General features: G+C 43.2%; 1 protein-coding gene across 3 annotated transcripts; it reads right to left on the bottom strand.

Moving 5' to 3' along the window:
• Positions 1-836: 836 nt before the first annotated feature.
• On the bottom strand, positions 837-17,952 carry B3GNT2 (UDP-GlcNAc:betaGal beta-1,3-N-acetylglucosaminyltransferase 2). 3 transcript variants are annotated; one of them, XM_032683189.1, is made up of 2 exons: positions 16,972-17,255; positions 837-3,277 (listed from the first exon to the last, which is right to left on the bottom strand). In XM_032683189.1, the coding sequence occupies exon 2, from the start codon at positions 3,266-3,268 to the stop codon at positions 2,075-2,077; it is 1,194 nt and encodes a 397-aa protein (XP_032539080.1). In that variant the 5' UTR covers positions 3,269-3,277; positions 16,972-17,255; the 3' UTR covers positions 837-2,074. The 3 variants fall into 3 exon arrangements, with proteins under 3 accessions (XP_032539080.1, XP_032539081.1, XP_032539082.1); XM_032683190.1 differs by lacking the exon at positions 16,972-17,255 and adding an exon at positions 17,835-17,952 and having other exon boundaries at positions 855-3,277; XM_032683191.1 differs by lacking the exon at positions 16,972-17,255 and adding an exon at positions 16,435-16,561 and having other exon boundaries at positions 855-3,277.
• Between the last annotated feature and the right edge of the window lie 1,800 nt (positions 17,953-19,752).

Raw genomic sequence — 19,752 nt, 5'->3', positions numbered from 1 at the left:
CCTTTTTTTTTTTTTCCCTTCAAGCCTCTCTTGTGTGTTTGATCCTTCCATGGACCTCATCGGTATGTTTAGTGCTCACCTGCCTGTCTCTGTCCCTCCTCTCCATGTCTCTGCTCAGCAACCCCTCCTTCCCCTTCAAGACTCTTGACACTACATCTCTCCTTGCACCTCCCATCATCAGCATAACTTATTTTCTTTCACTTGGCCCAAACTTGACAAAAATCCCGCTAGTATTTAAGGAAACAGGGTGCTAGGAACAACAGACTAGGAAGTAACACATGAACAGTAAAACCTGCATCTCTTTCAGAAAGGTGTAATTTCTCACGAGGAATGACAAAAGCACAAGGTCAAACCTCACGGCACAGCACCAGAGCACAGTTTGTCTTTTACCTACCCTGGGGCCGACAGGATCATCCACAGAACAAAAAGGTGGAAGACCAGACGCAAACAAAGTACCACAATTGTTCAAGGTAAATGAAGGGGAAAAAGCAGGTGAAGAAGCAAAGGAAAAGAGTCTTCGCTGCCAAGTTGTTTCAAACAAAAACTAAAGTGCCAGCTATTCAATCCATTCCTTGACTCCTTTCAGTTGCACAAGCAGTGGCATTGTACAGGCAATTATCTCTGTACTTACTGTTTCTCCCAGGGCACTTAATGTCCCCGTGCTTTCACCAGACTTGTCCATCTATTCCGGTATCTAACGAATGCATGCACAATTGTGACATTTTCTTGATAGTCTGGTACACAAGCATTAGAGAAATAAAGCCTTTTGCTTTATGCCCTTTTACTGAATGCCACATTCTAGAGCTCTGCAAGTCAACATGAAGCATTACAAGAAATACTTAAATCACATTTTATTTTTCAAGTTCAAAAATAACAATTAGCTTTATTTAACATGTTACACGTATCAGATTTAAAATATCATGCTCTATTTAAATATCTGAATGACAACACTATACAAATAAAATGTTACACAAAATATATTTAAGAAAATGTTTTGGTCTTCCATCTGAACAATAAATAGACAGGCACTTCTACATGTACAAAGAAAGCAACCACTATTTAGAATAATTCTTATAAGCAAGATGTGGAAATACAGAAGATCTGAGTTTCGAGAACATGTTTAACTCTACGTGAGGCTTCATGCAACTTCAAAGTTTGTTTCAAAATCCGAAACTCTTTGTATCTGCACAATTCTGGATTTGCTACCGCTTTACAGGAGATCCAAACCGTGCTCTCATAAGCAATGTGCAATTTCAGTCATTCCCATCAAGCTACCTGATCACATTTAGTGCCCAAACAGGAAACAAGGATTGACCAGAGTAGCTTTTCACATAAATAACATAAACAATAAGTCATCTTTAGTAACTGAGGCAGGGACCAACTTAACTGTACCTACTGCCCAGCTCCAAACAAAGTCTGTTCTTTTTCCTTATATATTGAGCTCTTAAGGGGTGTTTCAAGCAGTATTATGCTTTTCTTGTTAAAAAAAAAAAAAAAAAGGACATCATCTAATTAAAGGGTAAATTCCTTCAGACACAGATACACTTTGCACAAAAGATCCCAAGTAAAGGAGAAAATACTGTTTCGGGGTGCAAAAGGACTGAAAACTACATTAAAACAAAATCTAAAAGTTATAAAGTCTTCTAAATGTTTCATATCTAAAGATAAAATTACATTCCTCCAATTTGTGTATTTTCAATTTACAGTGGTTTCCACACACGAACACTACTCAAGGAAAAATTATCTTCCACCAACACAATTAATGAAAGATGCATTGCAGTTGGCAATCCCTGTTTCCAATACAGCTAACCAGTCACTGACAGCTAGTTATATCCTCAAAGTCTCTTTTAAAATTAAGACAAGTATTGAAACATAACGACCATCAGGACAGTGGAAAAGTCAGGACCAAGTCTTCAAGCCATCCCTTCAAATTTTAGTATTATTCTCGTTTTCGAAAGTACAGGAAAAAAGTTTAGGGAGAAAATTCAACTATTAAACAGAGCTTCAGTGATCCACCAAGGAAGTCAGACCCAAACCTGGAAAGTTATTTGGACTTGGACTTATGCACATTACTTTAACAATTTAAGTGAGGATCTTGCAAGTGTGTCCAGATCTTAATCATCTCTTGAGGTTTTCTACTATGTACTAACATTAAGTTTGTGTAGGAACATATGTTATTTCTGTATTTCTCTTCAATATCAAACGTTTTGAAGCCTTTGTGTTTTTCCGGAGCAAGCCCAAGCTTCTGAAGGCACATTCCAGTATAAACATCATCAATAGGGTAAAGGAGTACCTGGTCAGATGCATTATTCAGTCTTAATGCCAGATCACCAGAGTACAGAAACCCGCCACCTCCTGCGTACGGAGGGTATGAACCTTCATAAACACTCTCTGGGATGTAGTACTTCAATTTTTTTTCTCTGTGAGGTCCAGCATCTTTGATCACGTCGCCTATAAATAAGTCTTTGGCTTTTTCCTTTGATAAGCTCTTCAAGTAATCCAGGATCTGATGGGTATTCACAAAAACATCATCATCACCCTTAAAAATAAACTGGACGTTCGCGCAACTGCTGCTGACCCACTTCAGAAACAGCACCTCTTTCAGAGTCAGGTTGAAGAAAGTATCTCTGTAGTTCCAGAGGAGAATGTCTTGGTGGGTTTCACTCTCAAATTTCAGCATGTGTGAAAGATCAGGAAAATGATCCTCTGGTGGGGTCTGTCCAAGTAAGAAGACCCTTTTGACTATCACATCCCCTGATTCAATTTCCTTGCCCCAGGACTCCCTAATTGCTTGCCTTCTATCAAAATGGGGTATAAGTGACTTAATAGCCAGCAGCAGAAAAGGTTTATGTTTGCACTTGTTTGGCTGATCCATTACTAATGAATAATTTCTACATCTCAAATAAAGTAGAAAGTCTTTGAATCTGTCTGGCAGGTTTGCAAAGTCACTAACCTCTGAAGACACCCACGGGTCAGGGTCACAGGAGCTGAGAGCGCTCAAGTTAGAACTCAAATTCTCTTCCACAGTCATATTGGAAAGCAAGGCCAGAATAGGGTTGTACAGGAGTTCAAGCTTCTGCTGCTGTTTGTTCCAATAAGCTTTGTGAGGGGTATATTTTCTCCAGAATGTGCTACGCGGTATAACAACACGGCCTTTTGCATTCTTCTCTTGGCTGCCGCTTTTTGAGACTTCCACAATCACATAAATAAAAATGTTCACCATCATCAGAATTCCCAGCAGCTTTAATCTTCTGCGTCCAACACTCATTTCTCATATCTAGAAACAAATAAAAGGAGATTTTTAGCCCTCTTCATATCAAGTTCTCGACCTCATAAAAATACAAACTACTTTCAGGTGAACAATATGAAAGTTAGTAGCCTAAAAACAGAGGTTACCTACACCCCCAAAAAAGCCAAACTAATCTGTCTCTAATACGTGCACACCTACAGCTCGTAGGTGTTTGGGGTCTCATCAGCAAGCTGCTACAAATGCATAGTTTCCCTTTGCTGCTTAGGAAAGTTACACAGCATTTCACGGGGCACCTAAATCAGCCAGCAGAGTTTGCTTCTTATTTAGATCTCCTGTAAACACTTGACTGTATAATAATTAGAATCCGAGCCCTCAGCTTGGCAAAGGCAGGCAGAGAAAGTTTTTTTTCTGCTCGTAAGGTGAGCTGAAGGGTATAGAATAAATTGCTATATGATAAGGTCAGTTATTTTTAAATTAAGTTTCAAGCTTTTATACTTGCACTCTTATATCTTCCAACTACATAACAGGCAGAGCCAAATTTTAAAGCACACAATCATTTTCTGACAATTTCACTTGGCTGTTCCTTGGGAGAGAAGAGAGGCTGAGAAAACTTGCCAGCTGCACTGCTGGTATTCAGATCTCAGCAGACAGAGGAGAACGTGAACTTGGATTTCTATTTTTTTTTCCCCTCCAACTGGAAAAGAAATGAATGGTAGCTGAAAGTAGAATTGTAATTATTAGGAAGTTTAAAAAAAAATGAAAAGAAATAAAAAAGGAGAGGTCTCCCATACATGCAAGACTTTGAATTGTTGAATCAAAAATTCTGTTACCCATCTCCAGTTTTTACTGAGAGAGACAAAATGGATCAAACCCTCCTTCCTCCACAGCTGTCAGGATGAAAAGTACAAGGAGCAACATGAAAACAGCATGTTCCTCTAAAGCAGTGCTTATCAAACTGTTTACCAGCCCAGGGGTATATCCATGTACAAGCTACACAAATAATTCAGAATTAATAAGGTCAGCAAGACTACGGTCAAGTCATATATGGAACTCACTGCTGAAGACACTTCCACTTGCCAGGAATATAAATGATTATTAGAAGACCAGAAAAATCTCACAGAAGATTTGTAATCACTGTTACAAGCCCAGCTGTAAACACGGCCTCTGAGGTCCTGAAGTCACGGAGAACAGCAGACAGGGAGACTTGAAAAGTACACCTTGTACTTGCTGCTGTTTTCCTTTCTTTTCCCAGCCATCACCAAATGACTGAGCTAGACTGACCCTTGATCTCTTCTGGTTTGATCAGCCTTACTGTCTTTTACTCCTCAACAAGTTAAACGCTAAACTACTAAAAATTTAGGAAGAAAGCAGCAGGTAAATAATCAGCAATCTTTTTTCTCTTATTTGACCTTATTAATCCAAAGGAGGTGTGTGTATTTCTGAAATAAAAAGCCACTCTCAGAAACAACAGGCTACTCAGAAACATTCCTGTTCTTCCTCACGTACCATCTGCATATTTATCTTTGTATACACTTAGGTCAGATCCACTTTATGTATTATTCTATTCTCAGTCAGCTGTGAAGTTCCTGTTCTAATTTTAAAGTAGTTTTCTTCTATACTTTAAAGACAAAAAACACACTTGTGGTCAGTGCCATCACTGAAGCTAAACAGTTGAACTGCTACAAAGCACTGGTTGGTCACACAGAGTTCAAAGAAACTTTATCTTCCTCTTTCAAATGCCACAGCAGCTTCCACTAAGAACAGATAATTAAATATTATTTTTCTTCACTTTCCTTCCAGTACAACAAAAATACTGAGGAGGCAGCTGTCCCCTGATTGTACTACTCCATGCAGCTCAGCATGCACATCAGTGCTTATCTACCCTGTCCTCTGAAGCACTTCTCCCCAGAACAACAAATGATGTGGTATCTGACCTATGATCCCGGGACTCCTGACACAATGGGATGACACGATCCCTCCCAGTAACAGCCAACAAAACTCAGGATTGTCAAGAGCTCAGCCAAAGCTTGATTTTTCAGGACATGTAGCACTAACACAGCACATCTGTCACAGCCCCCAGCTTACTAAACTGTGAGTATTCAACACCTCTGTAAGTCATCAGGATACTTGACTCTTCTGAACACCAGACACCATTTGCAAACACTTAACAAAATCCTTCAAAACACTGTGACTGCAGCAAATCCTCTGCAGCAAATGAGACAGGGATCCTATGCAGAAAAATCTCCATTTCCTATTAGACCTGGTAGAACTTTTCATCAGAAGAAGTCTGGCAAGGTGATAGTGGTTCCATCACACACAGCACAGCAAATGCTATCAGTCCCACAAGTAAATACTTCCCGCCTCAACCCTGTTCCAAGCTGTGAATCCACAAGCAGCTCAACCACTCTTATCACCTGATCACTCTTGTTGATGGAGACTCTCCTCCTCCCTTTCTGACTCCAAGAACTCGGGTCCAACCCCTCCCTCACACTGGCTCTGGTGCTCTGCCAGGCCTCTCCATGAATCAGTTCCCATCACCAACCCAGCAGAAACCCAACCCTGACCAGAGATGCACACCAGGTAAGCACCACGGCAGCTACAGTGGAAGCACAGGGCAGAAGGAAGCAAAGCAGACACGTCTCCTCTCTTCAGCTGGGACGACAACACATGAACAACTGAGCCTTGGTTCTGGATCCACAATCCCCACCATCCTCCAACAAGAGGCTTTCTGGCACTGTAGCTGTGACAGCATCACACTTATACCCTGGTGCAGGTAGTCATGTACCACCAGTCTCTGAACAGACTGTGCAGGTGCAAGGTAAAACATTCAACTTTTCCACCTTCTTCCAAGTCTGACAGAAGCCACGGCCTTTAAACTGCAAACACTTGTATCTACTACTGAGGACAGGAGTTATGATGTATTTTCTAAGTGGGTTGAGTAACATGTCTACATTATCTGACTGCCAAACCCAAGCATTAAAAGTCCATTTATTTACTGGGGCTGACAAAAGATAAGATAATCCTTATTAGCTACAGGTATTACACCTACCACTCTACTGGTTCAAGAGTAAACTATCAGGAATTTGGCAAAACAACGTTTTAATTCAGCTATCTAATAGATATAACCACCCTTCTCTCTTTGCAGAGGCAAGCTGTAACTGGCACTAAGGCAGACTTGGATCTTACCATGTAACTTCAGTTTGAGGCCTGGTATCCCTTACAGAAGCTGTACATGCAGCACAACTTCTGACACTGTCAGCAACACTGTGGGCAACAGTGACACTACATTTCTGAAAATAATTTAATTACTTAACACATCACAAGGCACACTCAGTCCTACTAACCTCCTGTGAGATGTATCAGTTCTCCTAAAAGCTCAGTTTTGTTCAGTGAGTCAAGAGATTTCCAGATTGAGCAACGACACAGTTTTAGAACGTGAAGATGTTAAGAGCCCCAGGCTGTTATAAAAAGTCTGTGCTATTTCCAGCTTTTAAGAACTTGAATACTATTTGTTTTTTAACTACACACAGTCATATCTCTTTTCCCCCCCTCAGAGCTTTACACAAGTTCACTTTTATACAACGGTAATTAAGAAAATCTTAAGAACTGGAAAATACCGAACAGATATCAGTACTCTGCTTCTACAGAAGCACGTCACACACAGTGGCTACCACTGAAAACAGTCAATGTTCTCTGTGTTCTTCACACAGCACAGTCTGAAACAATGTTCCAGTTGGAAGAAAGTTACCAAGATTACACACTACTCAAAGCAAAGAGTGCAACGAAATTCAGAGTAGTTATATGTTTATTTTAACATCAGTTTTCATTATTTGCATATACCTGCTTTGAGACATCTTTCAGCATATTATTCAGCTTTGGGAGAAATTCCAATCTTCCAATATTTGAATACCAAAGGACACCAGTGCAACGTGTGCATGGAATTTCAAGACCTGAGTAAATAACAAGACTAGGAAAGGATGTATTTGTATTTTCCTAAAACACAGTCCAAGGCATAAAGAACTATAAAGAGTTTGAATAAATGCCAAATTAACTTCACATTCTGTTTCCCACTAGTTATCTTCAGCACATTTTTGCTCAAAAAAACCCCCAAAAGCAACACCAAAAAAATACTGGTGTTATTTTCTCTATACACATTTGCCATACCAGCTATATAATGAACTTTTATCTGTTCCCCTTCTTTTTGGTCATTTTTGGTATTACAATAACAACAAAAAACCCAAATTGTTTAGTACTTAAAGCTCACAAATAAGAACTTGTGGAGACTTTTTTTGGAGCTATACATCAACGGGATTTGGTGCAAGGTGTAAATCACAGAAGATACTCAGTTTTGCACAGACTATGAGGTCACTGTGCACCCCACGCACAAGTGATGGCTCTGAAGTGAAAGAACAAAGCAAGACTCCCCTTGAAGCCTCTTAAACCTCATCCAAGTCACAACCAAAATCAAGCAGAGAGAACGTGTTCCAACAAGGTTCTTCTACAGCACAACCCACAAGTGACCACACTCCTTCACTGGGTCTCATCAAGCCTCCAAATCGCAGGGATCAAGAGTCAGCCTTGATGAGGTGAGAACACCATCCTATAAGCTTGTCAGGAGACAATCAGATTATCGTGGAAGCCAACTCCCCACCGTGCAATGCACAGACCCTGCAGCTAATCTGAAGGGATCTGTGAGCACTACATTTAAATTTCTCAGACTACCACCACCACCCCCTGGTTGCCAGCAGGTCTTCACGTTATGCAGAGTCTTGCTTTTCAAAGCAATCAGATAAAGGCATTGCTCAGAGCAGTTACATTCCAACGAAACTCCAGAAGTTAACTTGCCAAAAGCTAAGTTAACTTCTTGATTTAACTTCTAAAGGAGGGGAAATCCCTCCTACATTAAAGTTTAATGAGAATCTAACTCCCTACCCCTAATAGCCTGCTTGACTGCTGTCCCGACACCACTAATGTCAGTTTTCAACTGTGGTATTAAGACCTTTCCTTTGCTGCTGAATGCCAAGTTCTGTGTCTCACAATTCCAGAATCTTCAGAGTAAGTTACATTATGTTCCTGTCACCATTTTCACTAATTTCAGGTGTTCCCCTCCCTCTAGCTCTTCCAGCAGCAAAGAGAAGCTACCAGAACACGCTATTTAAAATAACATCTATGAAACCAAAGCTTTGTTTACTTTATATTGCTGTTTAGAAATGTTGCAGCAACATCCACAAGTTTGCATCAAGTTATCTTTTCAAAGTAGTTCAACAGTAAAAAATTAGTTTTAACTTCATTAAGACCAGCTTATGTGAAATTCCTACTTGACAGAACACTTAGAGATGGAAGAGATACTATCAGATCTCCTCCATCTCAAACTGAATACTTCCAACCCCAAACCAAACTGCTAAAGTGCCGAATTCTTCAACTGGAGAGTCATCTATTTTTTCATCCATTTTTAAATGAGAGTCAGCTACCACCAAATCCTCAGATCATCCCAACCCTGTCTATCTTTTAAGTTACTAAAGTGTCTCTCACGAAAGCTTTGGGTTCAATTAAGATATTTAAATACTGTGCACCTACTGAATTCACTGTAAGTTAGGCCTAAATATTGTCTTTTTAGCTGTTAAAATTAAATTCTTGGATTGGCTGAAAGAATGTTCAGTTTCATATTTGAATTGTTTTAATGTTTCTATTGAAGATCAAGGTATATGCAAGGAAACCCCTTTGGTCATTACAAGAAGTATTCTGTAAACTCAATCCCAGGTTTGATGTATATTCCAATTTTTCTACTGGTATAGACTACTTGAGTTTGGTCATGATTTATTACAGGGATGAAAAAGCAGCGGAGCTCCACATGTACAGCACACTTACATCAGGCAATTTAAACCATGGCAGTGTCCCTATGAATCAGTACATCATGCTGATATCACCATTCTATACTGGCACACCTACAGCCACAATAAACATCTATGAAGGTGTTCCTCACTGCACATGAAAAAAAACCCCAAACCAAACAAAAAAACCTGTAACAAAAAAAAAAAATCGGTTTCTTTGTTTATCAGTAAAAAGGGTTTGGGTTGTTGGTTTTAGTTTTTTTTTTTTAGTAATTGAGATTTCACGGTGACAACTGTGGGTAAGATCTCAACTCACTATAAAAATAAATGTTGAAGAGGGCCTGTGGTAGCAGAAGTGACCTGTTTTTCCCAATTTGTTAATACAAAAAAGTCATTCTAAGGTCAGTTCAAGCTGTAGAACTATGATATTGTAAATTTGTTGGGAATAACGCAGAGTTGCCAGCTTCTGATTTAAGAACTTCAGTTTTTAGTTACCCTTGACAGGCTTCAGCTTGAATGAACAGTAAATTATAAAGAATCAAGATAAGGGGTTTAACCAAGTGTCATGTCAGCAGAGAAGTATTTCTTGGAAGAAAATTAATTGCCATTCATCACGTCAGTCACAAGTTGGGGAGGTACAGTTCCATGGCAGTTTGAAACAGTTTCAGTCACAGCTGACTCATTCCTGTAATTTATTCCTTCCCCTAGAAACTGCACAGTCCCAATTTGCACTGATAGGATTGTGGTGAATCAGTTCAGGAAGCCAGAGGATGAGAAAGCACCTGACAATAAAGCAGCAATTAGTTTTCAGCTGCCTCACATCCCTAGAGGTGTTTGCCACTGTGCTGCACAAACACCAGGAATGGAGCAGGAGAAGAGTGAAGACTCCCACAGGCCAGACCACAACAGATCCCGTTTTTCATCAGCTTAAACTTCCATGTACCAGCACGTTGCTGCTGCAGCCCAATGCTTCTGGTCTTGTTCCCACCTTCATCCACAGAGGTCCAACAGGCAGGGCCAGACCCACCACTGGTCCACCAGAAACAAAGAGTTTGGGAAACCTCATCTTTAACGAAATACACCCCAGGGTCTGAATTTCTCTAACACTTTTTGTAAGCAGGCCAGCTTAGAGGTTGCCTACTGAACCAGCATGACCCACCCATTTGTGCTGCTCTTTGTTCAGGGGTTCCTTTCACCCGGAGTGTTATCTGCCCATAATTCCTAGAAAGCCAAGGAAGTGGATAATGAAATACCTTCCTCCCAGATTCTTCGTACTTGGATCCCTGTTTGTTCTGGTAACACATTGCAAACCTGACTCATGCTTTCAAGGCACATTTAAAGAGATAAAGTCTGCTGGACAGACACACTCTTACTCCTTGCTTTTGTGCTGTATTTGAAATAAAAAAGGTGATTTAATGTACCTATTCAAGAGGCAGATGACCATAATTTCCACAGACAAGACATCTCCTCCTGGTATCTCTTCCACTTTTATCTTAAAACCAGTAATTAGTACTGCCTTAACCATACCTCAACCACCTTTATGTCTGCATACAGAGCATTCGTTATTTAGTCAACTAACTAAACCATCCTTCAAGCACCATACTTCAAGTCAGTAAAACTTTACCTTTTCTTAGCCTTCTTGCACAAAACACACTGCTAAAAACTATGTTTCAAAAGCAAGTACAGTGTAACCTGGTATGTCTGTTGAAGTTACTACCTACCCCTGATGACCACTGTCCTTCTGGGTTAAAAATAAACCAACACTGGCTTTCAATTTGACTTCCACAAGCTGCCACTTTTGCAGTCAGTGGCTGGGTGATGGGATACACGGCTGGGACTTCCCAGCCATCTCAAGCCATATTTCCCTGCAAGCCCTATGTGGTTGCTCAGAAGGCAATCCAAACCAAATTCACACTGTGAGTATTCACGTCAGAATTCTGGGATCTGCCTCTGAACTTACAGTACTGAACTAAACACGTGTTTGAGAATGCAGAACCTACATTTTAAAATGCAAATACATGAAAAATACTTCTGCCTTCAACTGGTTTTGGTTTCAGGTGTAATTAACGAGTACAGTAAAAGTTTTTCATCTTTCTGAATAATTCATTTGAAGTTCAGAAAAAAAAAATCAGTGGAGTTCACTGTCTTCTCTCAAACTTACAAAACCTAAGATGCAGATCTCGTTCTAGCCTGTCAAGTTTTTGGAAAAGGAAACAATTTCTCCACAGCTTTAGGCAGCTAAAGATGCATATAAATACCAGGAGGATTTTGTAAAAGATCTTTAAGCCGGTTAGGTAGCTACTCCCATTTTTGTTAACAGCAGATAATCATCTAACCTGATTAGAGACTTCTAAATCCAAGGAGTACCTTCTGTACCTGTTACCTGCACACGGATGCAAAGTATCCACTGAGTCTGTGAGTGGTTTAGGAAACCAAATTTAAGCTGTTTTGCAGGTCTTTTAATTGTTTTTATTCAAAAGCAAATCAATAGTAAGTGTGCAAAAGACAGCCTTCCATTACCAGTTTCTAACATTCAAATATCAGATTAAAAAAATACAATTGCTCAAGTAAGATAAAACAGCACTAAATTCAGGGTACAGTGCAACATTCAGCTGCACTTAAAGAATCCCACCCTTTCCCAGGCCATGAATTCCCACATTTGCACAGCTCACTGTACTGCATATAACCCTGAAGACAAGCAAACAGAAAGGCTATTTCTCAATCCACTTAGTTCCTCAATTCAGTTCACAACACAGCTGCACAAACAGCTACACGAGCACAGGAGACCGGGGGCACAGACAGCAGCAACTGCTTCAGCCACTCTGCCCCCAAACCGCACCACGACACTGCAGGATGATGCTCTCGGCAGCAAACCTGGGACAGGCTGAACGGCAGGAGAACGGCAGGAAGCTGCACATCCCCCCCCACCACACACCTTGATGGGGCACATCAGCTTTCAATACCCTGCTTCTACTGTACATTCCATACAAGTATGCACATCCTCCGGTGGTTCATAGACCATTGAGCCACTGAGAATTAACCTTTTACAGAAAAAAATAAAAATTACTCATTCCCACCCACAAATCAAGATTTCTTGCCCATTTCATTTAGAGAGCTGACTTTCAAATTAAGTGATTTAGTCAATTCACTCTCAGACTAACTCTTCTGTGAGTTTAAGATGAAGCAGCTGCTAAGTTTCAGAACTTATTTACAAAGATGAACAGAACTATTTCCAAATTAAGTGCTTTTCAACTCTTACTATTGTATTTCTCTCTAACAACAAAGCTTTCTTAACCAACTGCTGATGGAAACTGTTTCATCAATTCTCCCTTTAAAAAATCTCAGCACCACACCCATCACACAGTGGGATTCTTTTCCTTACTTAAATGCTAATTGCCTCTCATGAGACACCAATTCAATCAGTCTTCTGCACAGTTCATCACAAGACAGTTTAATGATCCAGTCTTTTCACTGGGTTTTACATGATCTGGAGACTTGGAGAGGTTTACATAGTCATCTTTTAAATCCTAAAAGGCCCAAGAGAAAGATACAAGCAAAGTGGAAGATCAAGCCCAAGACACCCGTCAGTTCTTCCTATGCAAAAGCAAAATGTGACTGAACAGATCTGACAGTTATTCCCAAACTTTTGGCTAGTGACTTTTTCACTCTGTACTAAAATGACAGGAAGAGCTTGTATTTCATTATATCATCATCATCTTTGTTGCTTTTTTGCTGGCTTCTAAGCACATAAAAGGTGCTTACTTACATAAAAGGATACAGCCGTGAAGTAGTAGCAAACTCATTTAAAAACATTTAAATATATATTTGTGAGGTCAGCACGTGGCATAACAGGAAGATTACATAAGTAATTTTTGTTAACTGCACTCACAGGCACAAAGTCCTCCCTAAATCAAATTAGGCACTGTCCTGTGCAGGGCCAGGAGCTGGACTTCAGTGATCCTTGCAGGTCCCTTCCAGGTTGGGATATTCTACGATAAGCACTCACCTGAACGCAGCCTACGACACACCAGAAACATCAAATACTAATCCCGTGACTGCCCATGCACACAACTACAACCACCCAATTTAATTGTTAAGACTTCGGTTAAAAATGTAACTTTACAAACTACCATATAAAAAAATTTGGTATACCTGAAAAAAACCATAAAAAGTAAACAGATGCCTACTTGCTTCAAAATTACTTATACACTTCTACTACAGAGTAATAGAAAATGTAATAAGGAGGCATACTAGGGAAAAAAATCCCAAACCAACAACCTATGAAAGGAACAAAGATGGTTTCAAGCTTTTGAGAGGCGATCAATCCTAATGGCCTTCAAGACACATTAACACGAAAACCAGACACGTTAAAATGCTCATAATTTTAATGAAATATATATTTCTTTCTATATTCTGTGCTTTCTACAAAAACATACAAAAAACCCTTGTTGCCACAACAAGTACACTCTAGTCAATATCTTCCCCCCCATCCTGCCTCTGACCTGTTCTTGGCCAGTTTTAGAATTACACTATTTAAGAAGCTTTAAGTATGTGGCAAACCTGCAAGAAACCTACCACCTTCTACTATGTAGACTGCAAATCCTTCAACTGAAAAAGAAGAAATTAATGGGATTTTTAGAGCAGGACACATAACCCAGCAAAACACAAAGACCTGGAATGTCAACCCTTGTGTTTCTGACACAGCTGCTCAGTCACTTGCCATCAAAAGGCACCAGTCTGACAGCACACAGAAAAAGTCCATCAGGTAACTAACCCTGAAGTTTCACAAGCTGTCTGAAGTACAGATTTTACAAGATAATCTGACACACATTTGTCAAAAATTAAGTAATCTGCTGAAAAAGAACAAGTTACTGAAGAATCTGGTTGAGGATTTTAATTGACACTGTTCAATCTTTTTCCTACCCTTTAGTTAATTTGGAACAACATGACTATACAGATTTTGGTCAAATGCACATATCAGTGACAAGCCATCAATGCTTCTTGACTGTTGTGATAAATGACAATATTGGCTGTGATAGGGGACATATGTCTCAACAGGATCAGCACTGACACAGTCTTTTGTCACCACCGTTTGTTCTCCTTCAACTGGGTCTACACAGCCAACAGGAAAAATCACTGTCAGAGCCAGTCCCACTGCAAAAATAGCTGCACCAGGTGGCAGTAAAATGACAATTCCTCATCCTCTAAGCACTGACAAGTCACCATGGAGGAGCATTCCTCTGAAAGACTTTGCTCTCCAAGGAGTCTGATAGTAGGCAAGATGAAGACTCAAATCCTGCTTTTTTCCCCCCCCCTATATACACTGTGACTTGTTCATGCAGACATTTGCACAGATTTCTCAGCATGCAATACAAAAACACTTTATCCACTTCTCATTTTTTTGTCAAACACTAATTTTTTTTTCTGAGTAAACACTGCCTGTATGCTGATCTCCTCAGCATCATCTTCATTATCCAGAAGTATTTAAGAATTTCAAGAGGAGCTTCCAGGCAACAACGATAATTTTTTTGACCACCAACAACATTGTGTTCATTAGAAACAATCTCTAGGGAGAATTGTGAGTTTTACCTATTATGACACAGGGCATCAGACAGCTCACTGCACTCCCAGTCATCTAATGCATGACCTTCAAAACAAGTCCCTTCAGCAGTGTTATCTTGCTGCTGCATCTCGCTTTCTGGCATTTTTCTCATCTTTTAACAGCACGTGGAGAAAAGACATGAGCATAAATCCATGCATGATGACTCCAGAGATGACAAAATCGCTTTAAATAAATTCTAGGTTTTGGCTGGAATATAACAGCCATACAACTGTACTGCACAACATCTGGTGCAGAAAGTCATATGTTCAAAGCAAGCAGCAAAACAAGGGGTTCCTTTAAGCCAAAAATATTTTGATTCTAACCCACAGCGCTGTCTTTTTAGGTATATGACAAACATTCTGTATTTCAATTCACCTCCACGGCAGTATTGCTTTTTAAAGATTCTACTATGGTCTCACGTTGTTCACGGCCCCAGAAAAGAAAAACAACAACAACAACAAACAAACAAACAAACAAGCAAAACACATTAGAAATTACATCTGCTGAATGAGAAAAGCCGATTCTCTGTTTCGTTTCCTCCACGCATTTCGTAATAATTGGCAGCTAATTCAGCTCCTCCAGTAGTTTATCAGGCATTAGGCTGGGTCACTAAGTGACAAGGCAGTCCCTGCCAGCAGCCACCTGAACGAAACACCAACTGTACCACTCACCCGAGTGTCATCTGCTGCCCCCACCCCACCCTCCACACACGCCCTCGGTGACACCACCAGGACCCGACGCCAAAACGGAACTGCAAAGAAGAACATGAAACCGTTTCAAGCAGCTTAAAGAGAGAACTGAATTCCGCGCTGCCTCTCTGTAAAGACAGGCGAGAAGTAGTTTACCAGAAATTTCCTCAAAGGAGAACGCTATAATCATGTTTCCTCAACAACTCTAAGAGTATATATCTAGCATGTAATTTTATGGATCTTCCCGCGTCCAGATTAAATTCTTCTGTGCCCAAACCCACTTTCTCTGTCCAAAATACAAAAACAACACAACAAAAAAACCAAAACACCAAAACAACAACAACAAAACAAAAAAAAAATCATAGGGAAAAAAACCCTCAACTGCACAACGCAAACTCTTAATTTGCATAGTTAAAACTAAACATTAGTGTTTAATAATCAACTCCAAGAGCACTGAGCATTTTGGGAAGCCGGATTAAAGCGTTACTCAAGTAACTTTCACCACGAATTTTTGCAGGGTGACTAATGAATTGCGAGCTGCAGTTCAGCCACAATCACAGCGAGTAACCTGAAGTCCCCCACCCCTGACGGGGTACTGTACGTCTCAGGAAGTTTAAAGGACTAAGAAGCATCATCTCGTGATGGAGCACATACATTCAGGGCCAATTCTGGCAAAAACGTAATTTTCCCCCTTTCAGCTTCACCGAAGTCCACGTTACAGAGCCACTACCTCAGCACTACACTGTAGCGCAAAATCCTAGGGCTTGGCGGGTATTAACAATTAACCTACTGGGGTTGCAGCCCGCTAACGAGCTGAGATGAGCCGACAGGAGCCGAGCCCGGGAGATGTGCGGGTCTCCCCTCTCCGCGCCCGGCGGGCGCTGCCCTCCCCTCCAGCCAAGGAGCGGATTGCAGCAGCACCCGGCACTGCAGCACTGGGCTTTCTCCGCGAAAAGCTCCCGGCTTCAGCACCAACTCCGCCCTCCCTACGTTTAAATAAATTAAAAAAAAAAAAAGAAAAAAAATTAAAAAAAAAAAAAGGCAAACGACGACAAAACATACGGTGGGGCTGAGCTGGATTAAGTTTCATCCATGCCAGCGGATCGTGCCTCTTCTTCCCCGCCTTTCCTCTCGCCTGGTTTGGCTGCAACATGTGCCGGCCGCCGGTGCTCCCCGTGCGCCGGGGCGTCCGCGTGGTGTGACCCCACCCTCCCACCGCCCGTCACCTCCCGTTCGGGGGGACAAAAAAAAAAAAAAGCGAACAAAAAAAAACCCCAAGCCCTAAGGAAAAAAAAAAAACAAACAAAAAAAACCCCACACAACAAAGCAAAACATCAAATTCCGAGTAAATACATATCTGCGAGCGTTCGCCTTTCCGCCGCCCGCTCGCAGCGGTCAGCGCGCAGATAAAGCGAGGGGGCTGCGAGGAAGGAAAACCTCGCGACCTGGAAAGCCAGGGGAGGTAAAAATTAAGTTAAAAAAAATGATTTTTTTTTCTTTTTTTTTTTTCAATTTCCCCCCGCCCCGTCCCTCTTAAGCTCCTCTCGCAGCCGGTAGCCGAACACCCCCCCCCACCCCCGCAACCTTCCCCGCACGTACCTTGCCCGGCAGCCGCGGGTCTCGGCCGGGGATGTTCCTGCCGCCGCCCCCGCCTCCACCATGCTTTTGTCCGCCCGCGGGGCTGCCCCTCGCCGCGGGGCTCCCACCCCCGGCCCGCCGCCCTGCCCCGGCCCCGCCGGCCCCCGCACCTGAGGGGCGATGCCGGGGCGGCGCCGCGGAGGGGGCTCGTCCCGTCCCGTTCCGCCACCGCCTCCTTCTCCTCCTCCTCCCCTGCGGGGACGGGCGCTCACCGCCCGCTCCTCTCTCCCCTCAGGGCCGGCCGCGCCTGAGGTGCGAGAGCCCGCGGCGGGCGGAGCGGGGCCGGGGCGCGGAGCCGGACGCGAGGGGGAAGCGCTCCCGCGGCGGGGCGGGGGCGGGCGGGGCCGCGCCCTCCTCACTTGTTGCCCTGTGGCGGAGCCGGGCGCGCGCCTTCCCGCGCGGGCGCGCGCACCGCCCGCCTGCGCCGCCGCCTCCTCCTCTCTTCCCCCCCCCCCCCCCCCACCTCCAACCCCAGCCAGGCGCCGCCGCGGCCGCACCGCGCGCTGCAGGCGGGGGGCGGGCGGGGGCGAGACACTGAGCGTCGCGCTCTCGCCGCGGCCCCGCCCACCAGCCCGGTCGGCGGCGCAGCGGGTTGGCGGAGAGCGCGCGGCGCGCGCCCCGCGGGCCCGGGCGGGGCACGTGAGCCGTGGGCGGGCGCGGGGGGCCCCCGCGGTTGCCGGACGGCCGCGTCCCTAAGGAGACGCGCGGGCGGGCGGAGCTCCCTTCCCCAGCCTGCTCCTTCCCACCACCTCCCCACCCCCCCGGTCCCTGGGGCTCCGCGGGGCCGCCCCCGAGCCCAGCCGGTAAAACGAGACGGTATTTACCTCAAAAAACGTGGTTTTTTTTGTCGGACGAGCGAGGGAAAGGAGGTGCCGCCCCGGACATCACCGCGCTGCCGTTCGCCTTTCTGCCGGGCCAGGTGCTGCTCCCTCCCTATGGAAACAGCCCCGAGCCGGGCACCCTCCTCCTCCCGGGGGGGTGGCCCCGGGTGACACCTCCCTCCTGCTCGGACGGGGTGTTTTGCAGCGAGCTCTGTCTGTGTGGGCATCGCCCTACCTCACCTTATGGCAATTTTCCTTCTTTTTTTTTTTTTTTTTCCCCCCACACGGCATCAACCCCTCATCCATGCTGGAAAATGTCGTTCCACGTGATTTTGTGTTGTTTTTTTTTTTTTTTCTCTTTAATGTCCCTCCTTTTTAAGCCAGGTAATTGCAGCTGGCCCACCTTTACGTGGATCATCTTCAAAGCTTTTGTCACCGAGACCAGGAGGGAGGAGAAAATGAGTGTTTTGGGCTGTCGAGGCTTCCCTGAGTAAATAAGTTTCTGAGAATTTCCGATTTTGGAGATTTGCCTTCCAGGGCTGACACTAATCACTCATGACTCATTCATTAGTAACCCTCTTTATTTTTTGTGTTGTTCTTTGCTTACTAAGCTGATGAGACTACAAATCCTAGCCAAACATCCCTGCTGAAACAAACTAAAGGAATCTCTTTAAGACCTGGGATGCTGACTGAAATAAAACATAAAAATGTGTGCTGCTACAGCAAAGAGTGGAGTCTTCAGTCTTGGACAGATCAATACCAACCAGCAGTTCCCACGGACGTGAACCTCACAGCTTTTTGTCCTGTACAGGATGAAAATGAACACATGCCATTTTTTTCTATTTTTAGCACCTGCATTCTGGGTCCAGTATAAGGAGAGGCCCAACCAAAGGAATTAATGTCACCTGGCACAATCACTTAAAAGCTGTTTTCACTGAAAGGGAGTGGTAAGGATGTCCCCGTGGATACACATTGATGCACTTCCATTTTACAGCACTCATTTTCACCAAGAGTCACATCAGCACAAGCTGATGTGCACAGCCATAAACACAACTGGTTTGGCAAACTTCATGAGTACCCACAGCACATACTGAGCTCCCCATACTCTGCCAATGAATGCCGGTGGAAAACCTGCAGTGAGTCATTTGGAGCTGCTCTTGAAATCTCTCGGGAGTCTGGAAGAAACATCCCCATTCAGAGTGCATTGGGAGAGACGTTGCATATTTCATTCCTCTTCAAATATTAATATATGTACTTCACGTTTGAGTAAAGCTGTCTTTTTCATAAACGCAGAAAGATTACAGCAAAGGGAGGAATTACCCTAAATCAGCAAAGCATCATTGTCCATTAAGTAACACGGGGCTGGTAAGGAGAATTAAGTGTCTGGCAGCCAAGAGCTTGGCTCCATTGCATGGGAGATTTCATAACAATATGTTTTGAGATCAACTAAAGAAAAAAAAAAAAGAAAACAAAAATCAACTATACCAGTGTATCATTTAACACCGGGTGCTAAGGAGCCTGGAAAAACACATTAAAGCTGAAAAGTTCGAACAATGGTGAAATGGTCTGCTGTCTTTGGGGGAAGGACACTTCTCTCAGTCCCACACCCATGGCCGTGCCTGCTCCTCTGTAATCACACCGACTTAACTGGTCACAGGGCTGCATTTTGAAACCTTTGGGGGGGGAGGAGGTGTTTTAATCCAAATATATTCCCTGATGCAATTGGCAGCCTCAAGGGTTAGCTGAAAGGAGGAAAATACCTAGGACCGACATTGCCATGGAGCACAGCACGTTTTCAAACTGCTTCACTGTGATGCCCCTGCTGTGCTCAGTGCAGCAACACCCCAAAAACGCCAGCAAAGGGTGAGGCCGGAGCTCACTTTCCAGCCCTGCTCTCCCAAGCAGGCAGATCAACCTTCCC

The sequence above is a fragment of the Chiroxiphia lanceolata genome, chromosome 3 (assembly GCF_009829145.1).
Source record: "Chiroxiphia lanceolata isolate bChiLan1 chromosome 3, bChiLan1.pri, whole genome shotgun sequence".
Taxonomy (NCBI): domain Eukaryota; kingdom Metazoa; phylum Chordata; class Aves; order Passeriformes; family Pipridae; genus Chiroxiphia; species Chiroxiphia lanceolata.
The sequence above is the reverse complement of the archived record's forward strand: the minus strand, read 5'-3'. Positions and strand labels throughout refer to the sequence as shown.

Bases quoted from the DNA above. Each gene is read 5' to 3' on its own strand.
- B3GNT2 (XM_032683190.1), bottom strand. From the start codon at position 3,268: ATGAGTGTTGGACGCAGAAGATTAAAGCTGCTGGGAATTCTGATGATG.